Raw genomic sequence first — 27,628 nt, 5'->3', positions numbered from 1 at the left:
ACTCCTCCAACATTTTTTCTTTTTTTTTTTCTTTTCTTTTTTTTTTTTTTTTGAGACAGAGTCTCGCTCTGTTGCCCAGGCTGGAGTGCAGTGGCCGGATCTCAGCTCACTGCAAGCTCCGCCTCCCGGGTTTATGCCATTCTCCTGCCTCAGCCTCCCGAGTAGCTGGGACTACAGGCACCCGCCACCTCGCCCGGCTAGTTTTTTGTATCTTTTAGTAGACAGGGTTTCACTGTGTTAGCCAGGATGGTCTTGATCTCCTGACCTCATGATCCGCCCGTCTCGGCCTCCCAAAGTGCTGGGATTACAGGCTTGAGCCACCGCGCCCGGCCTTTTCTTTTTTTTTTGAGACAGAGTCTCTCTCTCTATCCCCCAGGCTGGAGTGCAGTGGCACAATCTCGGCTGACTGCAACCTCCACCTCCCGAATTCAAGCGATTCTCATGCCTCAGCCTACCGAGTAGTAGGGATTACAGGTGCCTGCCACCATGCCTGGCTAATTTTTGTATTTTTAGCAGAGATGGGGTTTTACCATTTTGGCCAGGCTGGTCTCAAACTCCTTATCTCAGGTGATGCCACCTGCCTCAGCCTCCCAAAGTGCTGGAATTACAGGCGTGAGCCACCACATCTGGCCCTCCCCCAACTTATTTCAGAATATTTGATGCTGTATTTCCACCAGCCAGAGTTCCCCGACAGCAGGGACTACGTCTTGTTTACTGTGAACGAGGCCTAGCAGAGCCTGGTAGAAGTCCCATGTTTGGTTGGAGGAATGAATGTGAATGACTCCCTTCTTATCCACTCCTCTCCTCAATCTGGTTGATGGGCAGGTGGTGTCCATTTGTCTGAAGAGGTAAATGATAGAAAGAAACTCTAGCCACCACCATGCACACAGATTTCCTGACTTCCACCTAAAGTTTCTTTCCTCTTCATGACACAAGATATCTCCAATTCATTGGAACTGTTTCAGGATACCAACTCTTGGGCAGAAGCACAAATGGGAGCAGATTGAAACCACTTTCACCTACTGAGCATATTCCATACTAGTCATCAGAATGTTTAGATGGTATGTTAATATGTCAGTTGTTAAGCCTATGAAGAATATATGTTAAAAGAAGCAATGTGGCCAGGCAACCTGGCTCACGCTTATAATCCCAGCACTTTAAGAGGCTGAGGCAGGAGGATCCCTTGAGGCCAGGAGTTCAAGACCAGCATGGGCAACAGACTTCAAAAAGACGCAATGTAAAAGCAGAGATGTGAACAGGAGATAGAGTGCATCTCCGTTGCTTGGATGCTCCCCCTGCTGTCCAATGGCAGAGGCTCCATGTCTTCCTCTGAGGGCTAAATCTGGTTCTACCTGTGCCCATTGGATCCTCTTATTGATGAGGGATACAAAGGCTGAGATTGGCCCGCCAGAGAGACCCACAACACCTCTTCAGACTTACTACCTTCTTTCCTGCCCTTCTTTTGACAAATGTGTATTGAGCACTCCTAGTCCAGGAATTATACCAAATGCCCAGAATATAAATGAACAAGACATGGTCCTCAACCACCACCCTAGGGACAGGCATAAAAAGAACTGATGGTAACAAGCCTCTAATTTCGTGTAGCAAATTATATCTAATAAAGTGCCTTTGCTTTTCACGGAATCTTCATAGCAACCATCTGCAGAAGAGGTATCATTATCCCTGATAAGAAATGGAGTCTCAAAGAGTTTAACTTAAAGTGGCTCTCCCTGGGCAAAAAATTCAAAGTTCTTTGGAAACAAAATGAGTAATTCAGCCCCCTCCCCTCTAATTAGATAGATGGGTGTAAAGCTAGATTATGCTTGTCAGAACATACACCAGGGTTTGTCTCTTAGTTACACTGGTCTGAATCCAGGAATTTCAGGATAGTGAGGAAGATAACCAAGCAAATTACACAGAAAATGACTGTTCACTTACAGTTAGTTCTGCATACTGAGAACTCAAGTCCTGAAGGGACTAAAAATAAAGAAAAAATATAAGTCTTTAGTTTCTTTTTTTTTTTTTTTTTTTTTTTTGAGACGGAGTCTCGCTCTGTCACCCAAGCTGGAGTGCAGTGGCCGGATCTCAGCTCACTGCAAGCTCCGCCTCCCGGGTTTACGCCATTCTCCTGCCTCAGCCTCCCGAGTAGCTGGGACTACAGGCGCCCGCCACCTCGCCCGGCTAGTTTTTTGTATTTTTTAGTAGAGACGGGGTTTCACCGTGTTAGCCAGGATGGTCTCGATCTCCTGACCTTGTGATCCACCCGTCTCGGCCTCCCAAAGTGCTGGGATTACAGGCTTGAGCCACCGCACCCGGCCCTAGTCTTTAGTTTCAAATTAGAGAGGTCATAACTCAGAATCAAGAATGCAAGAATTGTCTTGCAGTATTCTCTCTTTTCCCTTTAGCAAACTGCTGCCCATAATATAAAACAGTTATATCCACCAGAACAAAACAGGAAAACTTCTTGTCCTAAATGCCAACTTCAATATACACATACATATATATATATATATATATATTTTTTTTTTTTTTTTTTTTTTTTTTGAGATGGAGTCTCGCTCTGTGGCCAGTCGCCAGGCTTGAGTGCAGTGGCGCAATCTCAGCTCACTGCAACCTCCACCTCCTGGGCTCAAGTGATTCTCCTGCCTCAGCCTCCTGAGTAGCTGCTTCAGCAAACTTTAATTTTCTGTTTTTCTCATCTGGCTCTCCAGGTAGAAACTATCTTCTTTTCTTTTTTTTTTTTTTTTTGAGACGGAGTCTTGCTCTGTCGCCCGGGCTGGAGTGCAGTGGCCTGATCTCAGCTCACTGCAAGCTCCGCCTCCCGGGTTTACGCCATTCTCCTGCCTCAGCCACCCCAGTAGCTGGGACTACAGGCGCCCGCCACCTCACCCGGCTAGTTTTTTGCATTTTTAGTAGAGACGGGGTTTCACCGTGTTAGCCAGGATGGTCTCGATCTCCTGACCTCATGATCCGCCCGTCTCGGCCTCCCAAAGTGCTGGGATTACAGGCTTGAGCCACCACGCCCGGTGAAACTATCTTCTTTTTTTGGCCAGGCGCGGTGGCTCACCCCTGTAATCCTAGCACTTTGGGAGGCCAAGGTGGGTGGATCACGAGCTCAGGAGATCGAGACCATCATGGCTAACACGGTGAAACCCCGTCTCTACTAAAAATACAAAAAAAATTAGCCGGGCCTGGTGGTGGGCACCCGTAGTCCCAGCTACTCCGGAAGCTGAGTCAGGAGAATGGTGTGAACCTGGGAGGTGGAGCTTGCAGTGAGCCGAGATCGCGCCACTGCACTCCAGCCTGGGGGACGGAGGGAGACTCCATCTCAAAAAAAAAGAAGATAATTTCTTTTTTTTTTTTTTTTTTTTTTTGAGATGGAGTCTCGCTCCGTCCCCCAGGCTGGAGTGCAGTGGCACAATCTCAACTCGCTGCAACCTCCGTCTCGTCTCCCAGGTTCAAGCGATTCTTGTGCCTCAGTCACCCAAGTAGCTGAGACTACAGGCGCACGCCATCATGTCCAGCTAGTTTTTGCATTTTTTGTAGAGACGTGGTTTTGACATGTTTCCCAGGTTGGTCTCAAACTCCTGGCCTCAAGTGATTCGCCCGCCTCTGCCCCCAAAGTGCTAGGATTACAGGCATAAGCCACCACACCCGGCCGGTTGTTATTTTAATGTTCTTCCAGTTTTCGTCAATAATCACATATTTCTTTCATTCTTTTTGTTTGTTTTGTTTTTTGAGACAAGGTCTTACTCTGTCACCCAGGCTAGAGTGCAGTGGCACAATCACAGGTCACCACAGTTTCCACCTCCTAGGCTCAGGTGATTCTCCCACCTCAGCCTCCCCAGCAGCTGGGACTATAGGCTCATGCCACCAGGCCCAGTTAATTTTGTTGTTGTTGTTGTATTTTTAGTGGAGACAGTGTTTTGCCATGTTGCCCAGGCTAGTCACGAATTGCTGGGCTCAAGCAATCCATACGCCTCAGCCTCCCAAAGTGCTAGGATTACAAGTGTGAGCCACCATGCCTGGCCACATATTTCTTTGTTTTTGGAATGGGGACCGGGGGGACAGGGTCTCACTCTGTCGCCCAGGCTGGAGTGCAGTGGTGCGATCTCGACTCACCCCAACCTCCGCCTCCTGGGTTCAAGTGATTCTCTTGCCTCAGCCTCCCAAGTATCTGGGATTACAGGCGCACGCCACTACCACCCAGTTAATTTTTGTATTTTTAGTAGAGACCAGGTTTCACCATGTTGGCCAGGCTGGTCTCAAACTCCTGACCACAAATGGTCTGTATGCCTGGGCCTCCCAAAGTGCTGGGATTACAGGTGTGAGCCACCGTGCCCAGCCCTAGCCATGTATTTCTTTCGTTAATTCTAAAAATATTGTTATAGAAGTAGGAAAAAACTTACCTTGGTTCCTCTCCTGCTGAAAATGGGCTCTCTCCTGCCTAGGGTTACAGTAAAGTCAAACCTGGAGTCTCTTGAGGCCAGTCAAGGTAGCTCATGCCTGTAATCCAGCACTTTGCGGGGCCAAGGTGGGAGGATTACTTGAGGCCTGGAGTTCAAGACCAGACTGGGCAACACAGGCAGACCTCATCTCTACTAAAAATAAATAAATAAATAAGTAGCCAGATGTGGTGATATACACCTGTAGTCCCAGCTACTTGAGAGGCTGAGGAGGGAGAATTGCTTAAGCCCAGGACATGGAGGCTGCAGTGAGCTGTGATCACACCACTGCACTCCAGCCTGGGCAAGAGAGTGAGGACCCTGTCTCAAAACAACAACAACAAACCCTAGAGTCATTTGTATGACAGACAAAATAATTTTAAAATGTTTTATTGATGTAACAACATAGAAAAAAGTTGTATAATACAGTCCACTGAAATTCCAGAAACTAACTGGACACTTCCATCATAACCAGCAATGAGAACACAGCTAGCGGCCAGGCATCGTGACTCATGCATGTAATCCCAGTATTTTGGGAGGCCGAAGCAGGCAGATCACCTGAGGTCAGGAGTTTGAGACCAGTCTGGGCAACATGGTGAAACCCTGTCTCTACTAAAAATACAAAAATTAGCTGGGCGTAGTGTTGCATGCCCACAGTCCCAGCTACTTGGGAGGCTGAGGCTGGAGAATGGCTTGAACCCCAGAGGCAGAGGTTGCAGTGAGCTGAGATTGTGCCACTGCACACAAGCCTGGGTGACAGAGTGAGACTCTGTCTCAAAAAAAGGGGGGAACACATCTAGCACCCCCAGAAGCTTGCCTTATGTCCTCATCTAAACCCTCCAGCTTGGACAACAGAGTGAGACCGTGTATCTAAAGGATAGCAGCATCCTGACTTCTATCCCTGTAGCTTAGTTTTGCCAGCTTTTAAACTTGATATAAGTTAAATCATACAGTATATATTTGGGCTTCTTTCACTCAGTATTATGTTTGTGGAATTCATTTAAGTTGTCCTATGTAATAATAGTCCACTCATTCTTTTTTTTTTTTTTTTTTTTTTAGACAGGGTCTCGCTCTGTCTCCCAGGCTGGAGTGCAGTGACTGGATCTTGGCTCACTGCAAGCTCCGCCTCCCGGGTTCACGCCATTCTCCTGCCTCAGCCTCCCGAGTCACTGGGACTACAAGCGCCCGCCACCACGCCCGGCTAATTTTTTGTATTTTTTTAGTAGAGAGGGGGTTTCACAGTGTTAGCCAGGATGGTCTCGATCTCCTGCCTCGTGATCCGCCCGCCTCGGCCTCCCAAAGTGCTGGGATTACAGGCATGAGCCACCGCGCCCAGCCACAGTCCACTCATTCTTATTGCTATATAGAATTCAACTGTATGAATCTGTGATTCATTTATCTATCCAATTGTCGATGAGCATTTGGATAGTTTTCAGCCCGGGGCTGTTATAAAGCTATTACCAACAGCCTCTGGGTGAACATGTTTCCTTTTTTTTTTTTTTTCCAGAGTCTCACTGTGTTACCCAGGCTGGAGTGCGGTGGCACGATCTTGGTGCAATACAACTTCCACCTCTCGGGTTCAAGCAATTTTCCTGCCTCAGCCTCCCCAGTAGCTAGGATTACAGGTGTGTGCCACCACGCCAGGCTAATTTTTTTTTTTTGAGATGGAGTCTGGCTCAGACCCCAGGCTGGAGTGCAGTGGCGCGATCTTGGCTCACTGCAACCTCCACCTCCCAGGTTCGAGCAATTCTCCTGGCTCAGCCTCCTGAATAGCTGGGACTACAGACACATGCCACCAAGCCTCGCTAATTTTTTGTATTTTTAGCAGAGACAGGGTTTCACTGTGTTAGCCAGGATGGTCTTGATTTCCTGACCTCATGATCCACCCGCCTCAGCCTCCCAAAGTGCTGGGAATACAGGTGGGAGTCACCCCCAGCCAACAATTAATTTTTTAAAATTCTTCTGATGTAGGATGTTCTCTCTGATCAACACTGCCCTCAGCCCATCATGTAGTGTGCATGGTTTATGTACACATATACCCTTACCAATGTGTCTATTTTACACCTTTGTCAGTTTGGCACGTGTTCTGCAAGAGAGCAACTTTCTTCCCTTGGGTTTCTGCAGTGTAGGGGAAGAGATATAGTCCTCAAATGTTAACAAGTTATTCTGGAAAAGAACCAATGAGTTCACCTGCCTAGGTCAATGTAAATCAGGTGTTCTACATTAAAATTTTCCCATTGTTCTTCAGCTTGTTCTTGTGAAATACTAGTCTCCCCTCTGGTCCCAGAACAAAACAGCTGACTCCTCAGAGCACTTGAACCTGCTTCACTACCCAGGAGGACAGATACCCAGATGAGAACTGTTCTTTTTTTTTTTTTTTTTTTTTTTTTTTGACAAGGTCTCACTCTGTCGCCCAACCTGGAGTACAGTGGTACAATCTCAGCTCACTGCAGCCTCTGCCTCCCAGGTTCAAGCAATTCTCCTGCCTCAGCCTCCCAAGTAGCTGGGATTACAGGCATGCCCCACCACGTCCGGCTAATTTTTTTGTATTTTAGTAGAGATGGGGTTTCACCATGTTGCCCAGGCTGGTCGTGAACTCCTAAGCTCAGGCAATCTGCCTGCCTCAGCCTCCCAAAGTGCTAGGATTACAAGCATGAACCACTGTGCCCGGCCCCCCAAATAGGTTTTTAATAAGCGCATGAAATGATGAACATATTTGTTTCCCAACACATTATGACTTCCTTGAAGGTAAGGACAAGCTCATACCCATCTCTGGATTAGCAGCACCTAGCCCAGTGCTTGCATATCAGAGTGGCCCAATAAGTGTTAAAATGCATGCTGTTTGAAATGGATGGAAAGGCTGGGTGTGGTGGCTTGCGCTGTAATCCCAGCACTTTGAGAGGCCTAGGCAGGCAGGTCACCTGAGGTCAGGAGTTTGAGACCAGCCTGGCCAACATGGTGAAACCTTGTCTCTACTAAAAATACAAAAATTAGCCAGGCATGGTGGTGTGTGCCTGTAGTTCCAGCTACTTGGGAGGCTGAGCCAGAAGAATCGCTTGAACCCGGGAGGTGGAGGTTGCAGTGAGCCAAGACTGCACCACTGCACTCCAGCCTGGGTGACACAGACTCTGTCGCAAAAAAAAAAAAAAAAAAAAAAAAAAGAAATAAATGGAAAGAATCTACTGGATAGTTCGTCAAAAGTGGAGTCAATTACTGAGAAACAAAATCTTTCCCTGTGGAATTGAATTGACAACTTATATTTCCATCATTATCGCAGAACAAACCCCATGCTATGGAATGTTCTACAGCAGTAAATGAGGCGGTGAATCACAGTGACATGGAAAATGCTCCACACTTTATTATTAGTTAAAAAAAATGGCAAACAACGTAATTGTATAACATTTTATGGTTTTAAAAAAGATAAAATGCATTCAAGGTGCTGGTTGCAAAAAACAAAAAGTATATATTATGAAAAGATAAAAGCTACAAGTTTCTAGAGACATATATATGTGTAAAAGAGGGAAAGACCTGGAAGCTTATACACCACACCAACAATAGCAGGTACCTCCACAAGAGAGTGGGGGTTTGGGTTGGTGTCAAGGAAATTTACCTTTATGTAGAATGAATTTTTTTTTTTTTTTTTTTTTGAGACATAGTCTGGCTCTTTCGCCCGGCTGGAGTGCAGTGGCGCGATCTCGGCTCACTGCAAGCTCCGCCTCCCGGGATCATGCCATTCTCCTGCCTCAGCCTCCCGAGTAGCTGGGACTACAGGCGCCCGCCACCAGGCCCGGCTAATTTTTTTGTATTTTTAGTACAGACGGGGTTTCACCGTGTTAGCCAGGATGGTCTCGATCGCCTGACCTCGTGATCCACCCACCTCGGCCTCCCAAAAGTGCTAGGATTACAGGCGTGAGTCACCACGCCCGGCCATAGAATGAATTTTTTAAAGATTACATTTGCACCTGTAGCCCCAGCTACTCGGGAGGCTGAGGCAGGAGAATGGCGTAAACCCGGGAGGCGGAGATTGCAGTGAGCCGAGATCCGGCCACTGCACTCCAGCCTGGGCGACAGAGCCAGACTCCCTCTCAAAAAAAAAAAAAAAAAAAAAAGATTACATCTGCGTATTATTTGTGTAATTAAATTCTGTTAAATTTTTTCTTTTTTTTTTTTTTGAGACGGAGTCTGGCTCTGTCGCCTAGGCTGGAGTGCAGTGGCCGGATCTCGGCTCACTGCAAGCTCCGCCTCCCGGGTTTACGCCATTCTCCTGCCTCAGCCTCCCGAGTAGCTGGGGCTACAGGTGCCTGCCACCTCGCCCGGCTAGTTTTTTTGTATTTTTTTAGTAGAGATGGGGTTTCACCATGTTAGCCAGGATGGTCTCGATCTCCTGACCTCGTGATCCGCCCGCCTCGGCCTCCCAAAGTGCTGGGATTACAGGCTTGAGCCACCGCGCCCGGCCAATTCTGTTAAAATTTTAAGTGAATTTCTATTTCTACCAATTTGTCTACTGTCTGAATACCATAACTATTCTGAAAAGGAAGAACAGACTCTCTCTGTGGGACTGCCAATAATTTTTCCTTCTAAGCATAGACACCGGACCACTCTCCATCTAAGCATCACGAAAAAAGTAGAGAAAGGAAGAGCTAAGAGCTCCTTAAACAAGTTCAGGGTTGACACAGCTCTGGCCCAAACGGCCAGGGCCTTCAAGAGGGTCTTTCTGTGAAGGGTGGCCAGGCATCAATTTAGTAGGAGAGAAAACAGGTGACTTATTTCCATCCACACTTAAGGAAAATGCACTCTCCAAGGACTGCGGACTTTTTCTTTTTCTTCTTTTTTTTTTTTTTTGAGACGGAGTCCTGCTGTGTCGCTTGGGCTGGAGTGCAGTGGCCAGATCTCACCTCACTGCAAGCTCCGCTGCCTCCCGGGTTCACGCCATTCTCTCGCCTCAGCCTCCCAAGTAGCTGGAACTACAGGCGCCCGCCACCTCGCCCGGCTAGTTTTTTTTTTGTATTTTTTAGTAGAGACGGAGTTTCACCATGTTAGCCAGGATGGTCTCGATCTCCTGACCTTGTGATCCACCCGTCTCGGCCTCCCAAAGTGCTGGGATTACAGGCTTGAGCCACCGCGCCCGGCCTCTTTTTTTTTTTTTTTTTTTGAGAAGGAGTCTCGCTGTCGTCGCCCAGGCTGGAGTGCGGCAGCGCAATCTGGGCTCACTGCAACCTCCGCCTCCCGGATTCAAGCAATTCTCCTGCCTCAGCCTCCTGAGCAGCTGAGATTACAGGCGCCTGCCACCAGGCCCAGCTAATTTTTGTAGTTTTGGTAGAGACGGGGTTTTACCATGTTGGCCAGGCTGGTCTCGAACTCCTGACCTCAAGTGATCCGCCCGTCTCGGCCTCCCAAAGTGCTGGGATTACAGGCGTGAGCCACCGCGCCCGGGCGACTGCGCACATTTCTATGGAGCTGTGAATTAAAAGAGAAGGCAGTAAGGTGCTTCTGTCATTCTATGGCAGAAACAGCGAAAGAGTAGAGAAATGTTCACAAGATTTAATAGAATAGAAATAGGAGAAGGTGCACACATGTTCAACCAACTATAGCCTCACAAATAAAAGTGTCTTTTGCGTGTAGCACTTAAGTTTGGAATACTCATACAAATGAGTGGGGCTTAACCTAAGAAATCCAGGCCAAATTCTGCGACGAATGCATCGGTTATCTCTGACCCATCAACAAACATCTTTTTCTGTGGCTTCAGTTTCCTCAGTAAAACAGAGGGGGTTGCGGCGGACTCAGTTGGAGACACAGCCATTCTATCTAAAGCCTAGGGCACCTCAATACCAACCCGCAGGCAAGCGCCTCCTCCGCGGGGCTGCGGACGGGACGCCTGTCATCCCATTCCTCGGCCGGGCTCTCCAGGTGACCGGAAGAAAAGCCCCGAGTGCGGGACTGCAGTGAGCCCGACGGGCTCCAGGCGCGGGTCACTCCCGAACCCCGGCAGCGAAGCATCCAGCGCCGGAAAAGGTCCCGCCGTTGCCCCGGAGCCGGCGGTGGGGGAGGAAGGAGTGGAGCGCGGTGGCCCCGTGACGTGGTCCAATCCCGAGCCGACGCCGGCGGTTTTTGTCCAACCAGTGGCTGGTCCCCTCCACCGCCCCTAGGACGAGGCAGGCAAAGAAAGGGGGCGGGGCCTGGGACGTGGTCCAATGGATACGCGCGCCGGGGCGGCAGGGGCGGGGCCGGGCGCGCGGCGCAGGGCTGGGCGGCCGAGGCGCCAATGAGCGCGCGCCGCGTCCGGGGCCGGCTGGTGCGCCAGACGCCGCCAAGAGGTTGGTGGCTAATGTAACAGTTTGCAAACCGAGGGGAGTTGTGAAGGGCGCGGGTCGGGGGCGCTGCCGGCCTCGTGGGTACGTTCGTGCCGCGTGTGTCCCAGAGCTGGGGCCGCAGGAGCGGAGGCAAGAGGTAGCGGGGGTGGATGGAGGTGCGGACCAGCCACCCCTCCTAGGGGAGATAGCGTGCGAGCTCCGGGGGCGGGTCGGGAGCGCAAGGGAGGGCCGCGCGGACGCCGGGCGCTCGGCCTCGCACCGCGGGGCTCGCAGCTCGGCCCCCCGGTCTGTCCCCACGCGCTGGGGCGGGCGGGATCCGTTTCCAGGAGTGGGAGCCGCCGCCTTCGTCAGGTGAGGCTTAGGTGAACACCGGGTACCGGATACCTGCCGGGCGGGGAACCTTACCGCCCCGGCACTGCGTCTGTGGGCACAGCGGGGCCGGGGAGTGAGGTGGGGAAAGAGAGGGGGCGGGACAACCCGCAGGGATGCCGAGGAGGAGACAGGCCTTTACTCCATCCTAGCCACCCCCAACGTCATTACCTTTTTCTTCCCGTCCAGGCCCAGCCTGGCTTTCCCCGCCAGCGGGGGAGCTCCAGGTGTGGGGCGGTGGTTGAGCCCTGGGCGGGGATCCCTGGCCGCACCCCAGGTGTCTGACAACAGGCACAGTGCTGCGGTGCGCCACTCACTGCCTGTGTGGTGGACGAAAGGCTCGGGTCTCGCTTAGTCTTGTCCTGTTAGCTTCTCTGTTTAGGGATGTGGCATAGCTGAGGACCCATGCTCTTTCACTTGGGCCTTTGTGTGGGCGCTGCTGGGATGATGAGAGAGTGGTTGGTACCCATCAGGAGGGGGAGGGGGAGAAGTAGGCTGCTTTGCCCTGGGTAAGAATGGAGTAGGTATGAATCTTACAGCTTCTCCGTTCTGGGATGTGGTTCTGTCTCCTTCACTCCGGGCATCCAGTTTGAAGTGTTTTCTTTCTTTGCCTCCCCCAGGGGCACAATGACAGTCAAAGTTAGGAGGCAGAGGCCGAGGAGGCGAGTCTTTTGGGCCTTGGTGGCTGTGCTCTTGGCAGACCTGTTGGCACTGAGTGGTATGTACCCAAGTAGAGGGAGCAAATGGATAAATGATGACTGAAGGATGCATTATGGGAAGCAGGCTTGGGGCTCTTGGTCAGAAGTCTCTTGAGTTGTTAGGTCCAGACCTTTATGTCTTTTGTCCATCTTCGTTTACCTATGGAAAGTGGTATGCTTTGATTAGAGGGGGTCTCAGGAAGGTGGGGGAAGGGAGAGCTAACTGACAAACCTCTTTTCCCTTCAGATACGCTGGCAGTGATGTCTGTGGACCTGGGCAGTGAGTCCATGAAGGTGGCCATCGTCAAACCTGGAGTGCCCATGGAAATTGTCTTGAATAAGTGAGGGTGGCCCCTATGTTAAGGGTGGGGAACGAGGGAGTCTGGGCTCCAAGTGTGAATGTGTTCGTCATAGTGCCCACAGCAGACTTCGGCATCTGAGTGGTTAAATGTGTGTGAGTGTTGAGGCTTCCGAGTCCTTCTGCTGCAGGCACCTGGGCCCAAAGTCTCTTTTCCTCAGGGAATCTCGGAGGAAAACCCCAGTGATTGTGACCCTGAAAGAAAATGAAAGATTCTTTGGAGACAGTGCAGCAAGCATGGTGAGCTAGCAGTCCCCCTTCCCAGAGCTAGCAGTTCCCACCAGAGTGGTGGGCAGAGGAGAGGAGATGGCAGCCCCCAGAGTCTGTTTCCTTATCAGTCTCTGTGATGTAAGAGGTAGGTAATGGGTGGACTTGGGAGCCTAATACTCTGCTCCTTCTTCACCCCTCAGGCCATTAAGAATCCAAAGGCTACACTACGTTACTTCCAGCACCTCCTGGGGAAGCAGGCAGATAACCCCCATGTAGCTCTTTACCAGGCCCGCTTCCCGGAGCACGAGCTGACTTTCGACCCACAGAGGCAGACTGTGCACTTTCAGATCAGCCCGTGAGTGTTCTGTTGGGGAAGGTGGTCTCAGCAACTCTGCTGGGCTCCTCATTGGTGTGTGTTCCTGATTGTGCCGCCTTAATGCCTGACTTTCCTTGGCTCCAACTACCTTCCCTCCCCTCAGGCAGCTGCAGTTCTCACCTGAGGAAGTGTTGGGCATGGTTCTCAATTACTCTCGTTCTCTAGCTGAAGATTTTGCAGGTGAGTGGTCAAGGTGGGGCCCTTTGTGGCCAGGCTCCGCAGGATCTAGGGCAGTGATTCTCAAACAGGGGCAACTTTGCCTCCCAGGGAACATTTAGCAACATATGAAGATACGTTTTGGTTGTCACTTCTAAGGGGTGCAACTGGTATCTAGTGGGTAGAGGCCAGGGATGCTGCTAAACATCCTATAGTGCACAGGACAGCACCCACAGCAAATAATTACTTAGTCCAAAATGTCATTAGTGATGAGATTAGAAGCCCTCATCTAAGGTGTGGAGCCGGTGGGACCCTTTTCTATTGTCGTCTGTAGAGCAGCCCATCAAGGATGCAGTGATCACCGTGCCAGTCTTCTTCAACCAGGCCGAGCGCCGAGCTGTGCTGCAGGCTGCTCGCATGGCTGGCCTCAAAGTGCTGCAGCTCATCAATGACAACACCGCCACTGCCCTCAGCTATGGTGTCTTCCGCCGGAAAGATATCAACACCACTGCCCAGGTGAGCCAGGAGGACTGACCAGACATGCAGGGTGACTGAATCTAAGGACGGAGGCCACTTGGTCCCTTTTGCATCTTGTTTGCATGGGCTGGCCCTTGGCAAAATGTACCAATAGCCTCCTCCCAGCCCCTCTTGGAGCTGTTTGGGTTTATGTTAAGAGTCAGACAGCCCCTTGGAAGCAGGCGGGTGGGCAGGCAGGCACCCTGGAGTTTGAAAAGGTTCCTGTGACAGTTGCCTTGATATCTCTACAGAATATCATGTTCTATGACATGGGCTCGGGCAGCACTGTATGCACCATTGTGACCTACCAGATGGTGAAGACTAAGGAAGCTGGGATGCAGCCACAGCTGCAGATCCGGGGAGTAGGGTAAGTGGGTACTTGGCAGGGAGGGCTCCTTGTGAAGACCCTCAAGTCAAGGGTTTCTTCTTGGAGGAGAAACACTGCTTTCCTTTCCTGCATGCTGCAGGAATGCTCTCCCGATTGAGCCATCAGTCATTGTAGGGGACCACTCACAAAGAGTAAGGGGAAGCTGGGGCGCAGGGGAGGACAGTTTGGGAAAATTGGAAGACATGAACTTTCGAAACGTATTCTAAGGAAATCCGTGGAGCTGCAGGCCATATGTTGGGTGTCAGATTCAATCATGGTTTTGTTCTCTTGTCATTTCCAGTTAAATAATTTACCACTCTTGTTGTATTGTTTTTTAATTTTTTTTTATTTGTATGACCTGTGACATAGCCTTCAGGAGATCCTGAGAACATGTGCCCTGTTGTCTTATTTCTTGAAGCCATCTTTTTCTGACTTCACCATTACCACCCAGTCCAAGTTACCATCAGCTCTTATTTGCAGAATTAAAAACATCTCCTTGTTTCTAGTGACGTCTCCTTTTACTTTTTTCTTCATATTAGAGGTTTCTTCTTAAAATCCAACCTGATCATTAACCTGTTTCTTTAAAAATCTGTCACTGGCTCCAAAACTTTCCCTGCGCCTGTCTCAACCCTACCTTCTGCAGACTGTCTGAGCCCTGAGCCCTCTCGCTCTTTGAGCCCCAGTGATGCTTGTCCTCCTCTGGAACTTGCCATGTACTCTCCCACCTCAAGGTCTTTATGAGCATTGTTGCCTCTGTCTAGAATGTTCTTTCCCCTCCAGCTAGTGAACTCTGAACTCTTCAGTTCAAGGGATGCTTGCACTGAACTCATCCTTCAGGTTTCAGTTCAAGCATCACTTTTTAGGGGACATGTTCTTGGGCCTCCCTCAGTAGCTTGAGTCTCCCCCATGCATGTTCTTCAGGCATTGTCCCCTGACCTTTACAACATGTGACATAGTGATAATTTCACATTTATGCGACTATTCAACTTTTCCATAGCACAGACCCTGTCTCTCTCCCCGCTGCCACATTTGTATTCCCAGAGGGAAGTACATAAGTAGTGCTCAGTAAACACTGTCGAATGAATGCGTGGAAGAAGGGTCACTGTGAGGTGTCAGCTGTGCTGTAGAGCGTTGAGGGCAGAGTGTGTGTCCACACATGGGGCACTGGAGATGAACAAGGTCCCCTGAGATGAAGGAAAGATGCCATGTGGGGATGAGAGTCAGGCTCCTGTGCAAATGTGGGGACCCCATGTTTTCTTCACTTTTTTCCCTGCTCCCTTTTCTCAACAGATTTGACCGCACCCTGGGGGGCCTGGAGATGGAGCTCCGGCTTCGAGAACACCTGGCTGGGCTTTTCAATGAGCAGCGCAAGGGTCAGAGAGCAAAGGATGTGCGGGAGAACCCACGTGCGATGGCCAAGCTGTTGCGTGAGGCTAATCGGCTCAAAACCGTCCTCAGTGCCAACGCTGACCACATGGCACAGGTGCCCACAAATGGCTGGTTGAGGCTATATTTGTCCCACGTAGAGGGTGGGGGACCCTGCCACTGAACTAGACTGCTCGTTCCTGGCATGGCCCGTGCTCCTCCCTCTACCATCCTCCCCAAAGACCTATTCTTTTTGTTTCTGTCCTACTCACCAAGAGAGTGGGACCTGGGCAAGAACTCCCTAACAGTCCCCATCCTTCCCCAGATTGAAGGCCTGATGGATGATGTGGACTTCAAGGCAAAAGCGACTCGTGTGGAATTTGAGGAGTTGTGTGCAGACTTGTTTGAGCGGGTGCCTGGGCCTGTACAGCAGGCCCTCCAGAGTGCCGAAATGAGTCTGGTGAGCGAGTAGGGGAAGGTGGGAATGCCCGTAGGAAAGGGCATAGGAAACCCATGGGACGTCAAGGGACGAGTCAGTGCTGAGGAAGAGCACTAAGTGCCTGCTGTTCCACCTCTCATTCTTACTCACTGCAGGATGAGATTGAGCAGGTGATCCTGGTGGGTGGGGCCACTCGGGTCCCCAAAGTTCAGGAGGTGCTGCTGAAGGCCGTGGGCAAGTGAGTGTGGGGGCTAGAGCGCTGGGCTGAGTTCTGCCTGGGGCACGGCTTTGGGCTGAGCAGCTGGAGGGCTGAGGGGAGGGAAGTCCCAGTTGCATGCTCCAGGGTAGGCCGTGCTGAGGCTTGGGATTTTCCCAGGGAGGAGCTGGGGAAGAACATCAATGCAGATGAAGCAGCTGCCATGGGGGCAGTGTACCAGGCAGCTGCACTCAGCAAAGCCTTTAAAGTGAAGCCATTTGTCGTCCGAGATGCAGTGGTCTACCCCATCCTGGTGAGTGAGCCTGACTGACTGAGCAGGTGACAAGCTCCCTTTACCTCTCCCAAGTGGGGTTTCCCCTTCGGTCTGCTCTGGCTCATCCCTTTGTCTTTCTGCTAAGAGGTATTCCCCACCTTACCCCACGACCTACTTGGGTTCTCTAGTGTGCAACAGTATAACAGTATGCCTCTGTCTGCCTGCTGTGTAGGTGGAGTTCACGAGGGAGGTGGAGGAGGAGCCTGGGGTTCATAGCCTGAAGCACAATAAACGGGTACTTTTTTCTCGGATGGGGCCCTACCCTCAACGCAAAGTCATCACCTTTAACCGCTACAGCCATGATTTCAACTTCCACATCAACTACGGTGACCTGGGCTTCCTGGGGCCTGAAGATCTTCGGTGAGTGGCGGGGGTGCAGAATGGGAGCTCCAGGGACAGGGAGGCGTGGCTGCTGGACAATGAGGACTGGGGGTGAGGGAGGATGTGGGCCTGCAGGGCTGAAACAGGGCAGCTATGAGCAACTTCTCTGGAGAATGCATCCATCCTCCTGAGTGTGCCCTTGGGGAGTACCCCTGACGCCTCATGCCAGGAGGCCATGTTGTCTAGAGGGGGAGATGGGCTGGAATGGGTCCCCCTGAACTCCTCTTTCCTCCCCAACCAGGGTATTTGGCTCCCAGAATCTGACCACAGTGAAGCTAAAAGGGGTGGGTGACAGCTTCAAGAAGTATCCTGACTACGAGTCCAAGGGCATCAAGGCTCACTTCAACCTGGATGAGAGTGGCGTGCTCAGTCTAGACAGGGTGAGAGCTAAAGGAGACCCTGTGTGCAGGGCAGGGGCTCAGGCCCTGCCAGCCATTTCCAAAGCGTGTTCCACATGGCATTAGGATATGATAACCAAAAGTTTAGGAATCAGAAAAATGTTGGCTCTAAACAGAGCTAAGCGGTGATCTGGTGCAGACCTCCTTATAGCCTATAAATGCTTATAGGCATTGTAAATTTCTTGGAACTATTGAATGGTTTGAAGAATCCACTCTTTTTTTTTTTTTTTTTTTTTTTTGAGATGGGGTCTTAGCTCTGTCACTTAGGCTAGAATATAGTAGCATGGTCATAGCTCATTCCAGCCTTGAACACCTGGGCTTAAATGATCCATCTCAGTCTCCTGAGTAGCTGGGATGATATGCATGTGCCACCACATCCTGCTAAATTTTTTTGTACTTTTTATAGAGACAGGGTCTCACTATGTTGCCCAGACTGATCTCTAACTTCTGGGACTAAGTGATCCTCCTGCCTCAGCCTCCCAAAGTACAGGGATTACAGGTGGGAGCCACTGTGCCTGGCCTCAGGAATCCACTTACTATTATTATTACTTTTTTTGAGACAGAGTCTGCTTGTCTAGGCTGGAGTACAGTGGCGCGATCTTGCAACCTCCGTCTCCCGGGTTCAAGCGATTCTCCTGTCTCAGCCTCCTGAGTAGCTGGGATTACAAGGCGCCCGCCACCACGCCTGGCTAATTTTTGTTATTTGGAGTAGAGATAGGGTTTCACCATGTTGGCCAGTCTGGTCTCAAAACCCTGACCTCAAGTGATCCACCCACCTTGGCCTCCCAAAGTGTTGAGATTACAAGCATAAGCCTGTACTCTCCAGGTACTCGGCCAGGAATCCGTTTTTGAAGAACAAATCTGGGAATATGGATGTAATGGCTCATACAGTTACTGAGTGGAGAAGTAGGGGGCTCTTTGGGGAAAGAGGAGCTGGGACCCTATTCGTGGAGGCCTCCTAATCAAGAGATGGGCAACCAACTCCAGGTCCTTAGAAAAGGCAAGTGAGAGACGAGGCCTGCAACGGCATGGAGTGTGCATGAGCAGGCACCCACTTTGGCAGGATGTATGTGATGAAAAGGTGGATTAGCCTGTGTGTTTCTTGATTTTGAACCTGTTTTCAGGTGGAGTCTGTATTTGAGACACTAGTGGAGGACAGCCCAGAAGAGGAATCTACTCTCACCAGTAAGATGGGCATGCATGCGTGTACAGGAGAGAATGTGTGAGGGTTCAGGAGGTGGACAGGGCATGGCCCTTGGGTTAGAAGGTGGAATCACTGCTGTGGTCTCCTTTTGAGTCTTTGGGTTTTCCTCCCCCTAGAACTTGGCAACACCATTTCCAGCCTGTTTGGAGGCGGTACCACACCAGATGCCAAGGAGAACGGTACTGATACTGTCCAGGTGAGTTCAAGGTGGAGCCAGGGGAGCATGGAGGACAGTGGGGGATGCAGGTGGTAGCAGCAGAGGAAGGGGGTGAGGGTAGGCCACACCTGCCCCTGTTGTGTTAACCATTCACTCCCCAGGATCCTCTGGGCTCTCAACTGTTTCTTGACTGGTGTTCCCAAGGCCCATTCCCCTCGTTCCAGATTCTCTTCCTTTGTCCAGCTAGATTGTCACTGTCCAAGCAGGCCATTGACCATTTGCATACAGCGGTCACCTGTATGGAACCCCCATGGGGTCAGCAGTGCTGAGCCAGGCCTGCCTGGAGGCTCTGCTCCTGATCATTCCGTGAGGCGCCTGCGGTGTTTCCCAGGAGGAAGAGGAGAGCCCTGCAGAGGGGAGCAAGGATGAGCCTGGGGAGCAGGTGGAGCTCAAGGAGGAAGCTGAGGCCCCGGTGGAGGATGGCTCTCAGCCCCTGCCCCCTGAACCTAAGGGAGATGCAGCCCCTGAGGGAGAAAAGGCCACAGAAAAGGAAAATGGGGACAAGTCTGAGGCCCAGGTGAGCTGTGGCAGAGGAAGGCCAGTGTGGATCCAGAGACTAAGGGAGCGGGCACCTGCCTTGTATCTGACCACATGGAGAATGTAGGAGGGCAGAGGCTTTTCCTGACACCCCTGACTCTTCCCACCCAGAAGCCAAGTGAGAAGGCAGAGGCAGGGCCTGAGGGCGTCGCTCCAGCCCCAGAGGGAGAGAAGAAACAGAAGCCCGCCAGGAAGCAGCGAATGGTTGAAGAGATTGGGGTGGAGCTGGTCGTTCTGGACCTGCCTGACTTGCCAGAGGATAAGCTGGCTCAGTCGGTGCAGAAGTAAGTGAGGACAGATGGTGTGTACATGTGTGTGCAGGGTGGGCAGGGTGTGGGATGGTGCCCTGGGAGGGAGGGCTGTCTGACCCAGAGTCTCAATTCTCACTCGCTCTCTCCCTTATCCCTACCCCTTCCTCATCCTATAGACTTCAAGACTTGACACTCCGAGACCTGGAGAAGCAGGAACGGGAAAAAGCCGCCAACAGCTTGGAAGCGTTCATCTTTGAGACCCAGGTCAGTGGGCAGGAGGCAGCAGCCCCTGCGGGCTTACGCCTGGCTCTGCGGGCCTTGCCCCTGGGCTTGCGGGTGCATGTGTTTGCATGTCCCCCACCCAGGACAAGCTGTACCAGCCCGAGTACCAGGAAGTGTCCACAGAGGAGCAGCGTGAGGAGATCTCTGGGAAGCTCAGTGCCGCATCCACCTGGCTGGAGGATGAGGGTGTTGGAGCCACCACAGTGGTGAGGGGCCTCTCAGGACATGGCAGGTGGAATGGGAGCTCTCCTTCCTCTCCCAGGGTCAGAGAGAGAGAAGAGCCGGGGCTTGAGCCCATAAAGACAGACAGGGGGCTGACTCCAGGCTCTGCTGTCGTCCCTCCACCCCTCTGCCCAATCCCACATCCATCAGATGTTGAAGGAGAAGCTGGCTGAGCTGAGGAAGCTGTGCCAAGGGCTGTTTTTTCGGGTAGAGGAGCGCAAGAAGTGGCCCGAACGGCTGTCTGCCCTCGATAATCTCCTCAACCATTCCAGCATGTTCCTCAAGTAAGCAGCCCCTGAACCCTGTATGCAGTCCTGCCAGGCCACTGATTCTCATTCCTCCCAGCTTCCCACTCCCCACACCACAGACCCCTCTCCCTCTGAGGTTAATGGTCTCCTTTCTGCCTTCCAGGGGGGCCCGGCTCATCCCAGAGATGGACCAGATCTTCACTGAGGTGGAGATGACAACATTAGAGAAAGTCATCAATGAGACCTGGGTAATCACTTCATAAATACTTAACCAGATACTTAGCTGCCATCCTAGGTACTGTGGAAGAGGTGGAGAGAGGAAGCCACAGCAACCCCTGCCTCCTGGCTTAGCATTTAATCTGAAGACAAAAGATGTTTGTATTTGAGCCCACATCTGATTAGTCCCAAGCAAGAGCCATGGCCATAAGAGTCATCAGACTGGAGGAGCAAAATGCCCATGCCATGAGGATAGAGAAAGCTGCTTTGAGGGGCTGGGATTTGACCTAGGTCAGAACATGGTCCAGGGTTTGGCTAGGTGAGACTGATGTGGCATGTGAAGTAGAAACTGTTTTGGATGTGTGGGGACTCTTGAGCCACAGCTCAGAAGTGGAGAATCAAGAAAGGAGTATTCAGCCGAGCACAGTGGCTCATGCCTGTAATCCCAGCACTTTGGGAGGCTGAGGCAGGTGAATCATGAGGTCAAGAGATCGAGACCAACCTGGTCAACATGGTGAAACCCCGTCTCTACTAAAAATACAGAAATTAGCTGAGCGTGGTGGGGCGTGCCTGTAGTCCTAGCTACTCGGGAGACTGAGGCAGGAGAATTGTTTGAACCCAGGAGGCGAAAGTTGCAGTGAGTTGAGATCGTGCCACTGCACTCCAGCCTGGCAACAGAGCGAGACTCCGTCTCAAAAAAATAAAAATAAGAAAGGAATATTCAAGGGGTTTGTTCAGTTGTAGTCACTCCAGAGTAGTAGGATATAAGCCAGAAACATGCAGGTTGGGACTTCATTGTGGAGAACCTTTATAATACCCTTCTGAGGAGTCTGTTAGCCTCATGGGACTGAGGCCAGGGGTGGCAGTGATTTGCAGTCTGAGGGAAGAGGCTGGTTGGGGGTGTGATTCCATCTGGGACAGAGATGTCTGCTCTCTCCATGGCTAGCTCGGAGCCTCTCCTGGTCTCACCCACAGGCCTGGAAGAATGCAACTCTGGCTGAGCAGGCCAAGCTGCCCGCCACAGAGAAGCCCGTGTTGCTCTCAAAAGACATTGAGGCCAAGATGATGGCCCTGGACCGAGAGGTGCAGTATCTGCTCAATAAGGCCAAGTTTACCAAGCCCCGGCCCCGGCCCAAGGACAAGAATGGGACCCGGGCAGAGCCACCCCTCAATGCCACTGCCAGTGACCAGGGGGAGAAGGTCATCCTTCCAGCAGGTGAGGACAGGGTACCTGGCTGCATGTTCTGCTGGACAGGGAGATGGCCTCCTTTCCCTCCTGAGGTTGTGTCTTACCCCTGGTTTCCTTCCAGGCCAGACTGAAGATGCAGAGCCCATTTCAGAACCAGAGAAAGTAGAGACTGGTGAGTTGGAGCAACCATGGTTGAGCACGTGGATGTTGCATTAGCCCAGGGCTAGGCAAACTGGCAGGCACAGCCTGTTTCTAGACAGCCCATGAGCTTGAATGGCCTTTGTGTTTTTAAAGGGTTGTTTAAAAAAAAAAAAAAAGGCCGGGCGCGGTGGCTCACACCTGTAATCCCAGCTCTTTGAGAGGCTGAGGCGGGTGGATCACCTGAGGTCAGGAGTTCGAGACCAGCCTGGCCAACATAGTGAAACCCCATCTCTACTAAAAAAAATGCCAAAAAAACGAGTCAGGCATGGTGGCGCACACCTTTAATCCCAGCTACTCAGGAGGCTGAGGCAGGAGAATCTCTTGAACCTGGGAGGTGGAGATTGCAGTAAGCTGAGATGGCGCCACTGCACTCTGCACTCCAGCCTGGGCAACAGAGACTCTGTCTCAAAAAAAAAAAAAGAATAGGCAAAGAGACCAAATGTGGTTCATGCATCCTAAAATATTTACTGGGTGGCTCTTCATGGAAAAACTGGCCCAGCCTTCCCTTAGCTTCTTCCTCCCTTTTGAGGAGACTAACCTGTTCCTTTCCAAAGCAGGATCCGAGCCAGGAGACACTGAGCCTTTGGAGTTAGGAGGTCCTGGAGCAGGTGAGGGTGGAGCTGGGGCTACAGTGGGAAGCCTGGTGGGGTCTCAGGAAATCCTCTGCAAAGAACTGGGGTTGGTTCCTCTGTTTCACCTGCCGTGATTCCTTTGCTCCCCCAAACTCCCAACAGAACCTGAACAGAAAGAACAATCGACAGGACAGAAGCGGCCTTTGAAGAACGACGAACTATAACGCCCACCTCTGTTTTTCCCATTCATCTCCACCCCCTTCCCCCACTACTTCTATTTATTAAACATCGAGGATGGGGGGAGGGGTAGGTCCTGCCCTCGGCTGGAGTTCCTTTCTCACCCGTGATTGGAGGTATGGAGAAGGGGAAGGGAGGGACAGCTCACTGGTTCCTTGTGCAGTACCTCTGTGGTTAAAAATGGAAACTGTTCTCTTCCCCAGCCCCACTCCCTGTTCCCTACCCATATAGGCCCTAAATTTGGGAAAAATCACTATTATGTCTTAATTCTTTGCCTGTGGGTAGGGAGAGAATGGCTGCCAGTGGTTGATGGGTCCTGGTGATGGGAAGGGTATCTGGGGTTGCTGGGGAGTTTCCACTCTTCTCTGGTGATCCTTCCTTCCCTCCCTTCCTCTCCCACCATGCGATCAGCATTCTTTCAGGCCAGTGTCTTCAGAGCCTTGGTTACCAGGTTTGGTTTCCGAGTGCCTATCTGTACTCTTTCCTCCCTCTGCAGGCTTCTCTTTCCCTGAGCCTCCCTCCCCCATTCCCATCCAGCTTCTTTCCCCCTGGGTTTCCTTGGCTTCCTGCTGCAAATTGGGCAGTTCTCTGCCCCTTGCCTAAAAACCTGTACCTCTGGATTGGTGGAAGTAAATCTGGAAGGATTCTTACTCGTATTTCCGACCCCTAGTGGCCAGAGGGAGGGAGGGACACAGTGAAGAAGGAAGCCCACCACCTCTCCGAAGAGGAAAGCCACGTATAGTGGTTGGCATGGGGTGCCCGCATCCTGCAAGCTCTGTTATAATCTGCATCTTTCCAGCAGCCTGGTACCCCAGGTTCCTGTAACTCCCTGCCTCCTCTCTTCTGCTGTTCGGCTCCTCCCAGACAGAGCCTTTCCCTCACCCCCTGACCCCTGGGCTGACCAAAATGTGCTTTCTACTGTGAGCCCCTATCCCAAGGTCCTGGGGAAAGGAGAGACCATGGCGTGAATGTAGAGATGCCACCTCCCTTTCTCCGAGGCAGGCCTGTGGATGAAGGAGGAGGGTCAGGGCTGGCCTTCCTCTGTGCATCACTCTGCTAGGATGGGGACCCCTGACCCACCATGCCTATGCCTAGGGAGCCCGTCTCCAGTATTCTGTCCGTAGCAGAAGCTAGGGCTGCCGCCCCAGCTCCACGACAAGAATGAACCTGGCTGTGTCAGTCATTTTGTCTTTTCTTTTTTTTCTTTCTTTTTTTTTTTTTTGCCACATTGGCAGAGATGGGGCCTAAGGGTCCTACCGCTCACCCCACCCCCACCTCTTCTGTATGTTTGAATTATTTCAGTAGCAGTTGATGCTGGTTGGACAGGTTTGAGTCAAGTTGTACTTTGCTCCATTGTTAATTGAGAAACTGTTTCAATAAAATATTCTTTTCTACAGTTTTTGTGCTGTGAGTTTGTAAAAATAGAAAAATTTTTAAGTAGAAACTTGGGCCAGGCATGGTGGCTTATACCTGTCATCTTAACATTTTGGGAGGCCAAGATGGGAGGATCACTTGAGGCCAGACCAGCCTGGGCAACAGCGAGACCCTGTTTCAAAAAAAAAAAAAAAATCTGAGTGTGGGGATGTGCGCCTGTAGACCAAGCTACTTCAGAGACTGAGGCTGGAGGGTGGGTCCTTTGGGCCCAGGACTTGGAGGCTTCAGTGAGCTATGATCGTGCCACCACTCCAGCATGTGTGACAGTGAAAACCTCAAAAAAAGTTTGAATAATTACCAAAATGTTATTAACACTTTGGACTTGGCCGGGCGCGGTGGCTCGAGCCTGTAATCCCAACACTTTGGGAGGCCGAGACGGACGGATCACAAGGTCAGGAGATCAAGACCATCCTGGCTAACACGGTGAAACCCCGTCTCTACTAAAAATACAAAAAACTAGCCGGGTGAGGTGGCGGGCGCCTGTAGTCCCAGCTACTCGGAGGCTGAGAGGCAGGAGAATGGCGTAAACCCGGGAGGCGGAGCTTGCAGTGAGCTGAGATCTGGCCACTGCACTCCAGTCCGGGCGACAGAGCGAGACTCCGCCTCAAAAAAAAAAACCACTTTGGACTTAGTTGAGGTTTGTATATGTATTTTTTTCATGGGAATAAAATACTGGTTTTATTTTACTGCTAACATTATTTGGACTCCTATATCCCAGGCATTTTTAGGTGACTTTTTTTTTTTTTTTTTTTTTTTTTTTTGAGACTGAGTCCTGCTCTGTTGTCCAGGCTGGAGTGTAATAGTACGATCCAGGCTCACTGCAACCTCCGCCTCCCAGATTCAAGTGATTCTACTGCTTCAGCCTCCCGAGTAGCTGGGATTACTGGCACCCGCCACCATGCCCAGCTAATTTTTTTTTGTATTTTACTAGAGACGGGATTTTACCATGTTGGACAAGCTGGTCTCGAACTGACCTCAAGCGATCCACCTGCCTTGGGCTCCCAGAGTGCTGGGATTACAGACGTGAGCCACCAGGCCCAGCTGGTAACATTAATTTTTAAAATAGCAACCTCATGGTACAAACAAGATACCAGTTCATAGAGATTTAGTAAGTAATTGGTCCAAGGAATGAATCAATGTTGAGTGCTTCAGCTAGATTTGAGCTTAATTCGGACCCATTCACCCTTGTTCTTCCTACTTAGCCACGGGAATGTGTTGGTAGAGATTCACCATTTGAAGCACAGTTTCAGTTGTTCATCAGTTTGGGATGGAGCATGCCTAACCCAAATTTTCTATTACCAAGGGAGGATCCCTCTTGTCTTTAATCATGTACCTATCTAAGCAGTTGTATACAGTATACAGGGTGTGGTTCTGTCACCCAGGCTGGAGTGCAATGGTGCTGTCTTGGCTCACTGCATCCGCGACCTCCCAGGTTCAAGCAGTCCTCCCACTCAACCCTGTAGCAGAGACTACCTGGCTAATTTCTGTATTTTCTGGTGGAGATGGGGTTTCACCATGTTGCCTAGGCTGGTCTTGAACTCCTGGACTCAAGTGATCTGCTTACCTTGGCCTCCGGAAGTGCTGGGATTACAGGCATGAGCCACTGAGCCTGGCCCTGTTGTATTTACATTTAATAACAATGAAGGCCCAGCCAGGTGTGGTAGCTCACGCCTGTAATCCCAGCATTTTGGGAGGCCAAGGCAGGCGGATCACGAGGTCAGGAGATCTAGACCATTCTGGCTAACACGGTGAAACTCCGTCTCTACTAAAAATACAAAAAGTCAGCCGGGCGTGGTGGCACCTGCCTGTAGTCCCAGCTACTCGGGAGGCTGAGGCAGGAGAATCAAATGAACCCGGGAGGCTGAGGTTGCAGTGAGCCGAGATCGTGCCACTGCACTTCAGCCTGGGTGACAGAAAGAGACTCGTCCCCAAAAAATAACAATAACCATGAAGGTTGTCTTTTTTCTCTAAAAGTTGAACAAGTCAGATACATTTTGAATGTGGAAGTTTTGGGATTTTTTTTTTTTTTTTTGGATGCCATTTAGACAGTTTCAGATTCACAGCAGAAAGCAGAATTGAGCAGGAAGTACAGAGTTGCCATATACCTCCTGTCCCCACATAGTGGATCTCCCCCAGAGTGGTACATTTGTTACAATCACTGAACTTACAGTTTATTATCACCCAAAGTTCTGTATGACACCATAATGGTGGGTACATATACATTTGTCAAAACCTATGGAATGTGCAACACCAAGACAAGTGAAACTGTAGATTTGGGGCAGACATGATGTGTCAATGTAGGTTCCTCAGATGTAACACCTGTAGACCTCTGGTGTGAAATGTTTATCATGGAGGAAGCTGTGAGTGTATGGAGGAAGCGAATATACGGGAACTCTGTATTTTCCCCTTAAGTTTGCTGTGAACCTAAAAGTGCTCTTAAAAAAAAAAGGCGGGGCTAAGTGCAATGATTCATGGCTGTAATACCAGCATTTGGGGAGGCAGGAGTGGGAGGATCACTTGAGGCCAGGAGTTTGAGACCAGCCTGGACAACATAGCTAGACCTCATCTCTACAAAAAATAGTAGTCCTAGCTACTCAGGAGGCTGGGGCAGGAGGATCACTTGAGACTAGGAGGTCAAAGCTGCAGTAAACTGATCGTACTACTGTACTGCAGCCTGGGAGGGAGAGACCCTGACTCTTAAAAAAAAAAAAAAAAAGGCCCAGCACAGTGGCTCACACCTGTAATCCCAACACTTTGGGAGGCCGAGGAGGGCGGATCACCTGTGGTCAAGAGTTCGAGACCAGCCTGCCTGGGCAACAAGAGCGAAACTCTGTCTCAAAAAAAAAAGTGGGGGAGCCGGGCACGGTGGCTCAAGCCTGTAATCCCAGCACTTTGGGAGGCTGAGACGGGCGGATCACGAGGTCAGGAGATCGAGACCATCCTGGCTAACTCGGTGAAACCCTGTCTCTACTAAAAAAAATACAAAAAACTAGCCGGGCGAGGTGGCGGGCGCCTGTAGTCCCAGCTACTCTGGAAGCTGAGGCAGGAGAATGGTGTGAACCCGGGAGGCAGAGCTTGCAGTGAGCCGAGATCCGGCCACTACACTCCAGCCTGGGGGACAGAACGAGACTCCATCTCAAAAATAAATAAATAGGCCGGGCACGGTGGCTCAAGCCTGTAATCCCAGCACTTTGGGAGGCCGAGGCGGGCGGATCACGAGGTCAGGAGATCGAGACCATCCTGGCTAACACGGTGAAACCCCGTCTCTACTAAAAAATACAAAAAGCTAGCCGGGCGAGGTGGCGGGCGCCTGTAGTCCCAGCTACTCGGGAGACTGAGGCAGGAGAATGGCGTAAACCCGGGAGGCGGAGTTTGCACTGAGCTGAGATCTGGCCACTGCACTCCAGCCTGGGTGACAGAGCGAGACTCCTTCTCAAAAAAAAAATAAAATAAAAATAAATAAATAAATAAATAATAATTAAAACAGAAGGAAGGCCGAGCGCGGTGGCTCAAGCCTGTAATCCCAGCACTTTCGATTCTCTTGCCTCCAGAGTAGCTAGGCTAACAGGTGCATACTACCATGCCCAGCTAATTTTTGTATTTTTAGTAGAGACAGGGTTTCACCATGTTGACCAAAATGTTCTCAATCTCCTGACTTTGTGATCTGCCTGCCTCAGCCTCCCAAAGTCTTGGGGTTACAGGCGTGAGCCACTGTGCCCGGCCTATATATATATATCTTTTTTTTTTTTTTTTTGAGACGGAGTTTTACTCTTGTTGTCTAAGCTGGAGTGCAATGGCACGATCTCAGTTCACTGCAACCTCTGCCTTCTGGGTTCAAGCGATTCTCCTGCCTCTGCCTCCTGGGTAGCTGGGATTACAGACATGCACCACCATGCTCT

General features: G+C 50.9%; 1 protein-coding gene across 7 annotated transcripts; it reads left to right on the top strand.

The window, feature by feature from the left end:
• Nucleotides 1-10,671: 10,671 nt before the first annotated feature.
• Nucleotides 10,672-23,691, top strand: HYOU1 (hypoxia up-regulated 1). 7 transcript variants are annotated; one of them, XM_010356947.2, is made up of 26 exons: nucleotides 10,672-10,759; nucleotides 11,746-11,843; nucleotides 12,071-12,164; nucleotides 12,343-12,421; nucleotides 12,592-12,746; nucleotides 12,871-12,947; nucleotides 13,258-13,439; nucleotides 13,691-13,806; nucleotides 15,097-15,289; nucleotides 15,497-15,631; nucleotides 15,766-15,848; nucleotides 15,987-16,119; nucleotides 16,313-16,500; nucleotides 16,763-16,901; nucleotides 18,044-18,104; nucleotides 18,240-18,319; nucleotides 18,672-18,857; nucleotides 18,989-19,161; nucleotides 19,305-19,392; nucleotides 19,494-19,616; nucleotides 19,783-19,916; nucleotides 20,044-20,128; nucleotides 21,072-21,312; nucleotides 21,407-21,457; nucleotides 22,044-22,094; nucleotides 22,221-23,691. In XM_010356947.2, exons 2-26 carry the CDS (start codon nucleotides 11,753-11,755, stop codon nucleotides 22,280-22,282), a joined length of 3,000 nt encoding a protein of 999 aa, XP_010355249.1. In that variant the 5' UTR covers nucleotides 10,672-10,759; nucleotides 11,746-11,752; the 3' UTR covers nucleotides 22,283-23,691. The 7 variants fall into 7 exon arrangements, with proteins under 7 accessions (XP_010355249.1, XP_030773415.1, XP_010355248.1 ...); XM_030917555.1 differs by having other exon boundaries at nucleotides 22,041-22,094; XM_010356946.2 differs by having other exon boundaries at nucleotides 10,707-10,892.
• Nucleotides 23,692-27,628: the final 3,937 nt, after the last annotated feature.

This window comes from Rhinopithecus roxellana, chromosome 15 (genome assembly GCF_007565055.1).
Source record: "Rhinopithecus roxellana isolate Shanxi Qingling chromosome 15, ASM756505v1, whole genome shotgun sequence".
NCBI lineage: Eukaryota > Metazoa > Chordata > Mammalia > Primates > Cercopithecidae > Rhinopithecus > Rhinopithecus roxellana.
The sequence above is the reverse complement of the archived record's forward strand: the minus strand, read 5'-3'. Positions and strand labels throughout refer to the sequence as shown.

Bases quoted from the DNA above. Each gene is read 5' to 3' on its own strand.
- HYOU1 (XM_030917555.1), top strand. From the start codon at position 11,753: ATGACAGTCAAAGTTAGGAGGCAGAGGCCGAGGAGGCGAGTCTTTTGG. The intron at 12,948-13,257 runs GTGAGTGGTCAA...TGTCGTCTGTAG, and splicing joins TCTAGCTGAAGATTTTGCAG to AGCAGCCCATCAAGGATGCA. The intron at 15,290-15,496 runs GTGCCCACAAAT...ATCCTTCCCCAG, and splicing joins ACGCTGACCACATGGCACAG to ATTGAAGGCCTGATGGATGA.